Source organism: Phaethon lepturus, unplaced genomic scaffold (genome assembly GCF_000687285.1).
Source record: "Phaethon lepturus isolate BGI_N335 unplaced genomic scaffold, ASM68728v1 scaffold9865, whole genome shotgun sequence".
In the NCBI taxonomy this organism is placed as follows: domain Eukaryota; kingdom Metazoa; phylum Chordata; class Aves; order Phaethontiformes; family Phaethontidae; genus Phaethon; species Phaethon lepturus.
Window position 1 is genome coordinate 104954 of NW_010538378.1, and position 14833 is coordinate 119786.

Sequence of the window (14833 nt, forward strand, 5' to 3'; positions counted from 1 at the left end):
AACCTCCTGGAAATACCATGCTGGACAGATGATATAGGAGAGTTAACCTATAACCTACAAAGCATTGATTACTGGTGAGGGTTTAAAAGCTAAAGATTTTTCAGACTGAGGTGGTATTTGCAGTACTGGTAAGGATACAGTGAGGTTCCTGATAAACTGTCTGCATTTCTCAAGCAGTTCTGGAGTTAATTGACAATAAGAAACTTCACATACTAGCTGACTTTCTTCTAGCTTTTACGCCTCCAAGGGAGTCACACTACCATGTTTCAGATTCAATTAAATGCCTGCGATTCTGTCTTAATAATCACTGCAGCATGTAAGTACATCACAGATTTTTTTTTTTAGAACACTTTAAAAGTCAAGCTCAACAGGACAAGTTAGAGCTAACATCTCTAATGTTATCATCAACAACACTGAACTCAGTTACTAAAACCTCCCATTAACAGGAATCGTGTTATACATCCTCTGGGCCAAATCCACATCATTACAATTGTTCTGAAGCTCTGAACAGGTGATTTCTAAGCTGATGAACCAACCGAATCACAATGAGCTGGATGTAAAACACAACTAAAAATCCCCTTACTCTGACTGCTATACACCTAAAGTCTCAAATTTTGAAGTTAGCTATGCTGTCCATCAAGGAATCCCTCAAGATTAGCTAGATAGATACCATAAAAACACTACATTGGTACCCATGTGCTGTAGGGCCAAATATTACTCATAAACTCCAAGTCGTGAAAATTTATTTTAAAACTGGCTCGTGAAATCAAACCCCCAGAAGAATATCAATATTAGACCAACAAAAGAAAATGCTTTAAGACCAAGAAATGGTGGCTACTTGTGTAGAATTACAGTATCTGAGCATTTAAAGAAAATAATTTATCATCACAGTTCCAAAGATAGTAAAATGATTACTACCATTAGGCAGAAAATGAGAAATACATCCTGGATGTGGTGAAAAGCTCAGTTTAGAAAAACAACCCTCCACACAACATTCAGCTGCCCAACCACAGAACTTGACTTTTCTTCATGCCCTTCACTGCATGCTTACTGATTTCCAAAACAAGTAATCTAGAGCTTGTTCAGGTAACTCTCCCTCATCCACAGGCACCGTACAGGCACTGAATGGAAGAGAATTCCAAGGAGTCAAAAAAAAGGTATGTATTTAGGTAATTGAAAACTGATCAGAAGATGTATGCACCAACACATTACAGTACATGAACTGCAGGTAATGCTGATATTTCATAACTTCTGATAGCTTAATCTTTCTCCCTGATACCCAATGGCTGCCTGACAAATCACTCAAGCTTTACAGAAAAAATAGGAAAAACCTACCTGTTGCTCCCGACATCCACCATCAATCCACAAAATGATAAGCAGGGCTGATATCTACTATCTACATTTAACTAAGAGCTATTAAAGTTGTCATCTCTGGTTTGCATCACTCAGTACAGAGGATGAAGATATTTTGACCACATCTGATAGCTGTTTATGAATCAAGAGGACTTCAGGACTTCAGGACCCCAGGTCCAACCCCCGGGCCTGGCAGAAAGCCTGGTTAGAAAAACAGCAGGCAGGCCTGCCCTCTCTCTGCCTCCGATCCCCTCCAGGTACTCCTGCATCTCACATCCACACAGGCCCAAATGCCCACTCTACCCTTCAGGCTGCCCTGTTCCCCAGCGCCTGCTCATTCCCACTTCTACCTAAATTCTCAGCTCTTTCCCTGCTCTCACGGATGCTGCTACGACTTAACGTCTAATTAATTACACATTAGAACCTTACATCAAATTAGTAAAAAACCCTGCTTGAATAAATAGTAACAGATGCTCATCACATAAAACTATCTATTTTTCAACAGTACAGTAGCACTAACATGGGAAAGCTTACCATTTGTAGAGAGTGAGTAGAAATAATCTAACAATTCAGGTGCTACTATTGTTTGCACCAGTAATTTAAAAACAAAATTTTAATAGCAAGGTATTGCTAATACTACTAGTAGTATTAGAAAAAACAACCTAAGAAACAAGAGTGCCTTCAGTATTAACAAGCTTTCAAATTCCTGTCCTGAAGATTACTAACGTAAAGGCCACATGAAACTTAAAAGTAACAGCTGCCCCAAAACATCACTTTTAAAATCTTTTAAGTCTATGTTCTATTATTTTCAGACAGGAGATACACTTGTGACTAAACCTCTGTGTATTTCAGTACAAAAGTCTCACGCTCAGAAACTATCTCAAGTGAAGTAATAAAATGCCTAGTGTACAGCAAAAATTTTCATCTTGGGTACATATATCAAAAAGGTGTTTCTAGTTTAGTTTCAGCTGTTCTTATCATCGAGTCTTCACGGCACTAAAAACGGGGAACTGTTAGGAAGGAAACGCTGAAAGCACATGAATACCCGTAGTAAAAGCAGACTTTATTTCCTTCAAAACAAAACAGCTGAATAGGCAAAATACAAGGACAGAAAGCCTACTCCTTCAGTTAGTCTGTGATTCACGCCTATTCACAACAGATGTGAAGAATTGTTAGTTAGAAAATAAGAATATAAGGTCACTATAAAAATGCTATGCTCTCATTTAAAATAGTATCATATGATATGGTATGCCTCATCTATTTGCACATTTATCGAGCTCCATATGAATTTTTAGCTCAATATAAAACATTAGTTTTATATTTTATGAAGCTAGCTGAAAGTAAAGTGTAAAATATTAGGAGACTGTATGAGGTCCCCAGATCAAATGGTTCAGTTCCTCATTAGCTCACTTATGTGGAACAGAACTTTTCTATGGTTCTATGGCTGTTACTTTTTAAACAGCTTTACTTAAATGACTTTTATTTTATCTGACAATACATAATTACAAATCCTTTCATTTTTATATATATATTTAAAATACAACTTCTTTAGATGATGTTTTCTAGTCATATGAACGAGCGAAGTCCTTCAAGTTTTACAAACAAGTTTTCATTATTGTCACAATTACGCATCAAAGCTGCAGAAAGAGCAATTAAAAAAAGGAGCATGTATGAAAATATTATATATGTACAGAAACAAAATTACATGTATTTGCCTCAAATGGTAGCTTAGGTTCATCTATTTTTAAAGAAGGCATCTCCCTCTCCCATCTGAGGCATAAGGTGGCTCATTTCACTTTTTAGCAGCAGCTCAGGACCTTCATGATGGAGGGGTAATTACACCTGTAATTACTGATACCCACTGCCAGCCATTAAACACAGTCATCTCCCTGGACAGTGTAATCACAACCACCTCTCGCTTCTTCACTTGGAGGGAACTGAGCAGGAGGCTGGCTGAGGGAGGACAATTTTAACACACACTCAGTGACCACAGAGACTAGAACCATGACTACAATTAACCCAACAAAACTCCAGCTCCAGGTAGAGCCCTTAATAACACATAACAACATTGTGTCAAAGCCTAATTTGACTCTGTTTAATCAACAGAATGACTTTATGGCAGCCGTAAGACATAACAAGGTATAATTGGTTGCACAAGTAGTATGTATTAAAATGACAATATCTAATCTATTAACCTCCCTGACGGATTTGTTTCTTCTGGGCAAAGTACTTAAAGCAGGGAAAATTTCATCCTTAACAATTATTCATTTGAAACACTGCTTCAAAACACTTCTGATTTCTTTCAAACAAGAACGACATACATATATTCCAATACATATTTCACAAACAAGTGTTGGTTTACATTTTTAAAACTTGCGTAAGTATTGCTAATATTCAAGAGAGATTATGACACAGACTTCTCTCCCGAGTGGAGTGCAAGGGTCTGGGTTCCCTAATTAGCAAAAGGACTACTAAATCTGAAGAAATCATTGAGGGTATTATTCTGGAAACAATACGAATGTTGGAAATGCAATGAAATTTAAATGAAACATGTAGATGATTGATGGCATTCCATGGGAAAACAGTAATTCCTACTCTAACATCTGTGAGCAATGGGGTGTCTCGTGGGCAAAAGTAGAATTGCTAAGATCACATATGTGAGAAAGGATTTATCTTATTCACCAATAAACATAACTTATGCTAACAGCTCACTTTGTACAGTAAAGCAATCTATGCCTGTAAGTGTAACATCAAATGTTCTTCCATTTCATACACTTTATTCAGTATTGGTCCCATTTAGGTCATGAAGCATATACCTAACTCAAGATACCATCAGAACAAGAAGTGACAGGTACTCTCAAACTACAGCCTTTCTTGGCCACTTAGTCCTCTGTGTACTTTTAAGACACCTTATTTCAAGGAACGAAATTTTGAGCATTCCCTACAATAAATATAACTCCTTCCACAGTCACATTGTTTATTAATTAACCAGGCATTTAATGTTATCACTTCTGTGCAGCAGCAGAAAACACAGCTTCATCATATGCTCCCAGAATACTTCCGAACTGAGGAGCAAGGTATTTACCAGGTGCAAGAAATACTTCACAGGACCAAATCAGAATTAAGGGAGGAGAAAGAAAAAGGAATAGGATCCCTTTTCCTTACATAATCCTAACGTAAATGCCTGTGTGTATCCCTTGTAAACTAAGCTCTGTAGTATGCAGCCAACACTCCTTTTACCAATACCAGAGCATCAGAAAGCTGTCTTGTATCCTCAAAACAGCCTTTTGGGATATTTTCATGTGTGCACCCTTTAAAGATAAGGTCATTCCTCAAGAAAGGTCATTGTTAGGGTAGCTAGAAATTATAAACATCTATTTTTAGTGTTTTGTAATTGAATAATCAAGCTTATTTGAGTCTTCTTCCTATCTTTCTTTTTTTTCCACGGATGTAATTCTCTCGAGTCTCTATCTGAAGATTTATTCCTTTTGGTGGAATCAGATTTTCTGTGAAACTTCCTCTAGCTCTTTTCAGGTTAAAGGCTTGAGAGCTGTCTCTTCCCTGGGTGGAAGAACCCTCTGTCTTTCTTTTTTCCATGTTATTGATGATGGATTTCTTCTTCAACAGGCTGAAACACTCTGGCCCTCTCTCCAGGACTCTACTCAAGACATTAAATTCAGAAGGTCACCATACTGCTGATAATCAGCTTTCAAGTTGTGTCTTCTGCTGATGGCCATTATTCTCTCTGCAAACTACATCTGTGGAAGTGTCTGCTGCCTTCTGCTGACTTTCAGTGAATGCCAGATCCCACACACATTTGCTCACTTCACAAAAGCCAGTGTCGTTCTCAGCTTGGACAGCATTTCAAAGACTGGCTCTACTCCAGCTACACCTGCCTCTCCTGCACATACGCAGGTACAGGTACACACCTATCCTAGGTCGTGATGATCTGCCACTGAAGGTTTCTTCACAGTTCTGCCTTGTCTCTCCTTGACAAAACAGTTACTTGCCATTTTCTCATTTTACACACAGGTGAGCCAACTTTGTAATTAGGGCACTGCTATCTTGTGATAAAATTTCCTCTAGAGGTCACATCTTTCACTGTCTATGTTTAGCATTTTTTTATTACTTTGTTTTAAGCAGGGCTGCAGATTTCTATAGCTTACAACAGACTTAGCTCTGCAGTTTCTTCTAAAACTTCTTTCCAAGGGGCATGGCTTGTGCCATATGAACAGTTTCTTCTCTTCTTCAGCTTGGTAACAATCTTCCTTCCCAAATCCTGCTTCTCTTGTGAACTTACCCTCACATCTAACAGCTTTGACTTTCTTCTGCATTTTAATTATCTCTGCCTATAATTCCTCATGAGGACTTTTGACTATGCTCTCCAACTGCTTAAGTACTTGGAATATCATCTGGATTTATCCTCAGAAAAATGCTTTCTGCCTCCTCTAGCACATCAATTTGTTGCCTCATTTTAGCCAAACTTGAATGGCTTCTCTCCACACTTTTGTGTATTTAGCACGTTCTGTCTGCCTTCAAGAGTTGCGTTTTTTGATGTTGCTCCACCAGTTTCGGTGCAAAGAATTTCACATAGATTTACAAATAGATTTCACAGAATCACAGAACAGTTAAGGTTGGAAGGAACCTCTGGAAGGTTCAAGCTGCCTGCTGAAGCAGGGCCATAGAGTTGGTTACCCAGGACCATGTTCAGATGGCTTTTTAATATTTCTAAGAACAGAGTCTCCACAACCTCTTTAGGCAACCTGAGACAGTTGCCCTCACAGTGAAGAAGTGTCTCCTGATGTTCACAGGGAGCTTCCTGCAGTTTAGTTTGTGCTCACTGCCTCTGTCACTGGGTGCTGCTGAAAAGAGCCTGGCTCCATCTTCTTTGCACCCTCCCTTCACGTATTTATTAATAAGATCCTCCTGAGCCTTCTCCTCAGGCTCAGCAGTCCCAGCTCTCTCAGCCATTCTGCATATGTGATGTGCTCCAGTCCATTCATCACCACCGTGGCCCTTCTTTGAACTCTCTCCAGTATGTCCATGTGGCCTCTTGTACTGGGGAGACCCCCCAGAACTGGACACAGTCCTCCAGGTGTGGTGTCACCGGTGCTGCGCAGAGAGGAAGGATCACCTCCCTCGAGTCAAGAGGCAATACTCTTCCTAATGTAGCTGAAGACACCATTTACCACCTCTGCCACAAGGGCACATTGCTCACTCATGTTCAACTTCGTGTCCACCAGGATCCCCAGGTCCTTTTCTGCAAAGATATTTTCCAGGTGAGGGGCCCCAGCATATAAGGGTGCATGGGGTTTTTCCTCCCCAAGTGCAGGATTTTGCACTTCTTGTTGAACTTGATGAGGTTCCTGTCAGCCCATTTCTCCCAGTCTCTCAACGCCCCTCTGGATGGCAGCACAATCCTTTGGCGTATCAGTACCCTTCTCTGTTTGGTGTCATCTGCAAACTCGCTGAGGGTAAACTCTGCTGCATCACCCAGATCATTAATAAAGATATCAAACAGGACTGGACCCAGTATTCATCCCTGGGGTACACCACTAGTCACTGGTCTCCAACCAGACTTTGTGCCACTGATCACCATGCTCTGGGCCTGACCACTCACCCGCTTTTCAATCCACCTCACTGTCTGCTTATCCAGCCTGTACATCAACAGCTTCTCTATGAGAATCTTACAGGAGACAGTGTTGCCTGTTGTCTGCAGAGAACAACGAAAATTGCCAAGTGAGGCTCCACCAACACACATCTTCCACCAACCTGAGAACCCTGCTGTTAATCAGAGCAAAGGGTATGAACTTCTTCCTGCCACAATTTCTCTTTTGAATAGCAGAATAAATACACTGCACTTTGCAGTTTCATTACATTCCGACCAGGCTAAACAAAGCGGTAGTTTCTTCATTAGTAAAATCATCTATGTACATTTCATTTCCTGAAAATGCAGAAAAGTGAGTAATGTATAAGGATACTATTTTCCAATATACTCATTTATCAAATAATTCCAGAACTGGAACATCACAATTCTATTTTCCAAACTTAAAATCGGCAATTGTTTTTGCAAATTCACAAAAGTTTCCCCAATTCAACTTCATTTTTATTACTTCCTGTAACATTTTTGTTCTACAAGTGATTTCTCTTTAAAGAAGCTCCTAATGCAAAGAGACTACTGAGAGTAATCTCACCTATTCCCAACATCTATAGATCCTCATCATTAAACTTGCATTAAAGAAAATGAATTTATTTGTCTTGAACACCCAAATTATCATGCTGATTAATTGCTCCTATCCAGAGCAACAGTGTATCTTTGCCCTAATTCAAAAGGCAAGAAACGCCCCTTGAGCATACCCCTATGTTGAAATATGCATGTTGTTACCTTTCAACAATTTAGCAGGAATAAAAGCTTAGGATTCATTTCTGATAAAGATGAGCTTGATTCCACTTCAAACTTTGAGTAGAATTATCTAACAACAAAACTGTAGCCATGTGTTATAGCATGGTAAAATGTAAAACCCCACTGATGACCCATTTACAAATAAAATTAGTTTTGTCTAAAAGCTGACAATACTGTTCTTGTGTCATATATTCCTTTTTTACACAGCCTTGGGGCATGATTCTCTAGATGCTTACAAAAACAAAACAAAAAACCTGTAATTTAAAATTTTCCTGAGCAGATGACCTATCCTTTGCAGGAAACACACTGCGTACACATGACCTACAAAAGCAACTTTTAAGCACATCAGTGCAGCATTACCAACTCTCATGACTCAACTAAAGCTGTAGCAATATTGGATGGTTTGCTTCAAAGCTACGTGACTGTGTAAGAACAAATATAACCCTGTACTTTCGGAATGGGAGAGAGCACTGAGCAGCCACCCCCCGCCCACCTCTGAACCTGGAACGCTCCAGATGGGATGGGATTCTGAGGCAACTGGGAAAGACAGACAGACAGAAAGGGACAAATATTTGTGGAACTAGAAGCTGAGTGTGTCTGAAAAAACAGTATCACAAAGAAAAGATAAAAGGCACATTTAAAGTGGTCACACAGAGTGAACAAACTATATAGAAGGTATACAGGTACCTTTTTGGGCCATACTTTAGAGTTTGCAAACTGATACAGAGCACAGAAATGGGAAGCAGCAGAACTGATATTTGTCAGTTAAGGGAAGAGGATATCCTTTCCAACTTCCAGCTCCATTTATTTTCTTTGCTAATTTTCCTAAGAGAAGGCTATGAAAGATACTTCTTCCATGACACAGGGCATATTTAAGCTTCACCAATAGTTTAAAAGATTGGTAAAAAAAGGCTAACAAAGATTTAAAATGTTTTTTGGCTCTTTTAATACTTGTTTTAAGAAATTAAAGCACTCAAGCACCCAGACCAAGTGCAGAGCAGGCAGTTCAAGAAGGTATAATAAGGATCCTGCAGGAAATCCCAATGTGTTTGTCCTTTCTGAAAATAAAGTCAGAAGTGCCTGGCAATACTATTCATAGTGCAAATTTAACACAGCCAGCCCAGCCAGGCACAGGATTTACTCTACTACAAGTCACTTCCCACAGAAGCATGAGTTCTGCCTCTCTCTGCAGCACTACTTTTCTGTAGCCGTAATAGTTTAAGGACAGAGGAAGGGCATGGTTTGTAGACAGATTTAGCACTGTATCAGCTAGCAGGGTTGTAAAAACTAGGGAAGCATTCAGAAATGCAAGTCCTTCTTCAGGACCTTGTATGCCCAAAATCTTGTCTTTTCCCATAATACTAGCTTGCTTTAACAAAAAGGTAGTATTTCTGCTGACAAGCCTTGTCCTGTCTTCTGTGTGCAGCGACAGAAAAGCAGGAGAGAAGATCTGCAGTGCCACTGCAGTCTACATCAGTGTATGTCTTGTACCACTGAAGCTTCTATAGCCAGAAGGCATCATTATGGTATCGCTCTACCTCAAGATCTCTTAAGTGTTCATCAATTACAACCGTTCCAACCATGTCTGAAGGCAACGATTGATGACTGTCATGCTGTCAACTCACATGCTGACTAAAAATCACATTTAAGGTCCAAAGGACAGTTAGAATTAAAACAGACAAAGTTTAAAAAAAAAATTCTCCCCCTGCCCCGTGACACTACAAACCAGGAAACACTACTGAAAAAGTTTGTTTGTTTTTTGAAATTGATTTTCTGTGCAAGCAATAGACTTCTGGAAAGAATCTGCTCTGCCAGAATTGCTCAGAACTTTCACATACAGGACCCAAAAGGTAGACAAAATAAAGAAATCTTTCTTTTTAAAGCAGGAAAAATTATCTGTAACCTCCTTCCACTCAAATAAAACAAACCCAAGAACTGTGCAGAGACTTCCATAACTAACGTAGTATGAAAAGCAACATTTGTTGAGTATTTTTGAAGGACAGCATTCCTTTGAAAAGCCGTAAACTAAAAATAATTCATTTGACAGTCCAGCTGAGATATGCTTATGTCCCTATCTACATCTAAATACTGTGCTAAACAAAACAGGGTGGTTTTTGCAGCTGTAGTCATGCACTTAGGGCACTCAATGTCAAATGTAAATAAATGCTAATTTTTCTTTATGTTTACAGTAAAAAAATACTATGCATACTCAATAATGTATTCAGCATGTTACTTAATTCACTGCATCAGAATTTGCATACTTTTGCACTACTTTTTAATGCTTCAGTCCAGCAATTAGCATACTGAATCTTATTAAATATATCAAAGGTGTCTTAAAAAGTTAGCATAGTGAAAAGAAAAATATACACCTGCAAAAAAAATTTTTGAAACACTAATAATTTAAGAAACATTAAGTGCCATAGAAACTGTTACCATCTTAACACACTAGACACAACAGAACCCATTAAAAGAAATGCCTACAGCAGCACCATCCAATCAATTCGATTTGCAGACATCCTGTAAATCTTTCACTGGAAAGGAAGATCCCTGAAAGGCTAATTGAAGCACGCTAAGGACAAGTTTGGGCTTTTTTTCTCATTATCCTTCACAGATCCCCTTGAAAATCTCTCCCCAGAAACCTCAGGATGGACCAGAAGCTGAAAGCCAGTGTCTCCATGGTATTATAAAAAAATATTCAGCCCGGCATGCTTCAGAGCCTACTAGTCACACCGGCTGAAACACCTTGCTGAAGTGACCAGATATTTTTCATTTAATCCTTAATTTATCACAGAAGTAATAAGAGTCAGAAAAGAAATGTGCTCAGTTACTTTTCTAACACTGTTTCCCAGCGCAGCCAAGGAAAGGCAAGTTAGGTCAAAATCAAAAGACGTCTAAATTTCACTCTTTAATTTCTGCACAGCATTGCATTTACACATGCAGGGGAGAGGAACGGATTTTAGGCCACTGCATCTCTGCTCCCTGGCTGCTAGTTCACACACTGTGGTACAATGGCATACCACCCTGTCTTCTAACCTTTCTGCCAGACTTAAAAAACAAACCCACTGAACACCAGCCTCCGTCAGTTTGTTCTCCCAGGCCAAGGGAAATGCTCCAAAGCCAAACCAAACCATGCAGTCATTCACATCTGCTCCACTCACTACCTACCCTCACCAGAAACACCTCCCATCCCATGGTCAGAGATGCAAGGTGTTCCTATGACATGTGAAACACGTCATAGCTGCACAACTGCTGCACAACATACCTTTCCCCTTCTTTCTGCATCAAAGATGCTTGTGCCTTTGAAATGTGCCCATTTAAATTCTCATTTTTAGAATGCTAAGCCTTACATAAATGAGATTCAGGACTGTAAATGCAATGCCGAAGTTAAAAAACAGACCTATCACCAAATACAGTATTTTCGTCTCTTGCCAGAATAAATGGAACATGCTTATCTTAATCCCTGTAGTTTTCCTTAGAAACTACCAAAAAAATAGGTTGTTAATTAAAATAATATGGCAGCCACTTCGTAATTGCAAATGCTAAAAACCAACCTTGAAGCAACTGTAAAAGCACACATGTGGCTCATGCCACAAAGCATTTCATTCTCAATTATTGTTCATTGCGATGAGTCATGCAAGTCCACCACGGCAATATGTGTGTCAGTAATTCAGTCCTGGGGATTCTTCATTCTTGTCCTGATATGCTACAGGCATGCTATTACAGTCAAAAAAGGAGCTGTGTACCAAAAGAAGGTTTCAGTGAATCTCTTCAGCAACCATAAAAACATTACAAAAACACATCGCTAGCATCCACCTTTATGACCCACTTAAAAATAGTCTCACATTCTTGCCAAAAGCACAGCACTGCTGCATTACCTCTTTCAGATTTTCACCCTAAAACTGAAATACAATGTACTGCTCTGCCCACAGCATATTGCTAATTATACCCCAAATGGAAAGCATTTAGCTTCTGTATTTTCATCTCTTTCACTCAGTTCATTACAGCATTTCACACTTTATAATTGACTTCATACTAATATTAAAACAGCAATGTATGTCAGAAAAGCAATAAACCTGACTTGTCACAGTAGCTTTACCCCAGAGAAAGACATATAGAGGTATAAATCACCATTTCTGGGAACAAGACAACACAATACAGTCATAGAATTGGTCAGTGAAACACAGAGGCTCTCAAAGTTTTAAGTCAATTACATCCCTTTGGGCACATTCTGTACAAAAAATGTAGCTTTAATCAGACACATATGCCAGGATATGCTTGCAAAATTAGCATTTTTCATTGTGTAACGTGGTACACAGAAGAGACAATGTTGCTGGCTTGTTTTTTAACATGAGAATGGGAAAACAAACCGCTTGCTATATTTCTTATGCAAATATTAGCGATAACTGGTGCTGTTCAGCATTTTCTTTCTCTTATAGAATCTTTCAACAAACAGATTTAGAAGGAAAGGTGTTTTCCAAGAAAAAAATCCTGTTGTCCATCCAACTACGTACCTTTAACAACTAACAAATCCTGTATTCATTTCATTCCTACCAAAATCAGTAGGATTCTCCTATAAAAGGATTACATTCAGTAAGCCTGGTGAAGAGTGTTGTATAACATCACCTTGTAAGGATGAACTTTCATCTACACCAATGCTAAAAAAAAATATGCCAGGAGAAAAACCTGACAGCAGCCACAGACTCATCACAGAAAGCTAGCTGCACTAAAGCCACTTCTCTTCTTCCTTTAGTACAACACATTTTTGACCGCACCATACCAGTTTTGTAGTGCCAGGCAGAGAAATGAATTGGTAGTCTCTATTCTGGTCATCCACACATTTTGTGCTATCAGTAAGATTATTTACAGAAACACAGTTCTCTATTAATGACAAGCTTGACCTAGCACATTTTAAGCACTGCTGCCGCCAGCCCCCCCCCCCAAGAATTCAAATTGAGTCTCTCTCATGTGCCAATCACTGCTAGGTGAAAGGATACGCAAACATCACAGCTCAATCCACGCAGCAAGGATGCAGTGACCCAGAAAGAGAATCTAATAGCCAACTGAGTAAACAATGCAACACTTGCCCAAACCAAAGGGCAGCATGCACACCAATATCTTTTCCACTTAATCAGCTCATACTTAAACCTAGTCTCGTATTTCCGCACTCTGCAACGAGACTTCACATTCCCATAAACAGCGCTTCCTCCATTGTTTCCAAGACACACATTATGCAAAAAGGAGAAAAACAGGTGCCCATGTTCACAGAAAAGTTAGAGAAGAAAATATGGAGAAATGAAAAGTGATCTTTGTATCACACATTTCAAAAATAAAATGCAGTTAGCAATTGAAAATTATTCTGACAACTAGAGATGGCTCAAAACAAAATGCTGGATTCAAACATCGTTCTTCCCTTTGGGAAAAAGTGGCTGTAATTTTTTGACTGAAATTGATACAAACGTATGCATGAATATGTCATCTATAAAAGTCTATAAAACTTATAATACACCCACACATTTGCATATAGACAAAGCATGTGCAAGCAATTATTTAAGACTAAATATTTATCCCCTGCTCCCTTTTTTCCTTAAAAAAGAGGATTGTTATTAATGTTAACAGAAGAATCAAAACCACCCACCTCTAAATCTTTGGTGTAGCTTATGACAAAAGGGCAACACATATTAGAGTCCAACAAGTAAACAGCACAAAAGACAAGAAAATCCACATTGTATCTTTGATTTTAATGCAAGTACATACAACATCATTCTACCCACTAAGCTAAGAGCAAAGCTTTGATTTGGACAGATTCTTTTCAAAGAGCACATTCAAGCACAGCCCAACTAAAAAGCAGGAACAAAGTCCTCGCATCTGTCCAAGACACTCCATATACTACTGGGCATCACCCGCATTCTCCGTGAAGCATTATGCAGAGAAAGAGATAGGTGCCAGCAAGACAGTAAAGCACAGCTGAAATATCAGCTTTTACCAACAGATTTATCCATTTCAGAAAAAACAAACGGAAAAGTTTTTGTATCATTGTATTCAGGACAATGCCTCGCACTCTGAAGTTACAGTATTTTACTACAGGGCATCTTAACATTTTTCAGAGAAGTCTCACTTGCCTCTTTTTCTAACAAAAAAGTTTTTCTAGAGATGACAGCTACCCCTTGATATCCCAATGATTCCCTGCCACAGGCCATTCCAGTTTGCAGCTTCCAGAAAACTGGCAGACTGCACCTGAGCTCCTCTCCTACTCCCCTGCCTTTCCATTAGTCCTCCAAGCCAGACTTTAATACTGTGTAAAAGCAGTCAACTATCACAACTTTTAACTCCCTTAACACACATTTATTGTATTTGCCTGGAAACTGGGAGGCACTGGGGAATGAAGGAGAAAACAGGCCAAACCAAGACCAGACCCATTTCCAGAGAACCTCCCCACCACCAGCCTCATGCGCTTGCATTTACTAGAAAGACTCCAATAGATCCCAATCACATTTGGATTAATCTTGAGTCTCCTTCATACCACCCTGTCAAATTTCAAGCAGAAATACTACCCCAAAAAATAGATTGCTATTGGTTCCTTTAAAGTATAACACACATTTTGCTTACCTCACTGTTGTGGCCCCTCAAATTGAAGTTGATTCTCTGAGGGGTGTTCCGGTCCCTCCTGCAATGGCTGGAAGTAAAAGTGACGCCTACAACTCCTCTGCCATTGCCTGTTGCCAACCAGCCTTCCTCATAGTACCGCCTCCTGCATACCGGTTTCTCCTTCTCACTTTTGGGGACTCTCCCTTTCCAGGAGAGGCAGAGGATGTTGGAATCGCTGCAAAGAACAGGCCCATGTTCCACTGCTGCATACATGCTTTTTAAATATTTTATTTTTTGACATAAGAAAGTAATATGTCTAGTGCACAAAATTTAAATCTTTTTTTTTTTTTTATTGATAAGACTGACCTGGGATAGATCATTGAAAGGGAGGAGGATAGGGTCAGTGTTTATAAATATCCACCAAATGCATAGTGAAAAATTCCTCTATAAAAGATGATGGCAGTTGGCTAAGAAAAAGTAAGACTTAAAAAA

The 14833-nt window shown here is 39.2% G+C and overlaps 1 protein-coding gene across 1 annotated transcript in view; it reads right to left on the minus strand.

The window, feature by feature from the left end:
• TULP4 (tubby like protein 4) overlaps nt 1-14614 on the minus strand; it is a gene marked incomplete at its 3' end in the record, with an annotated part of 119561 nt that extends 104947 nt beyond the window's left edge. Inside the window, exon 1 of the mRNA XM_010286779.1 lies at nt 14363-14614. Coding sequence (XP_010285081.1) covers nt 14363-14614 — 252 coding nt within the window. The remainder of the gene's footprint in view (nt 1-14362) is intronic.
• Between the last annotated feature and the right edge of the window lie 219 nt (nt 14615-14833).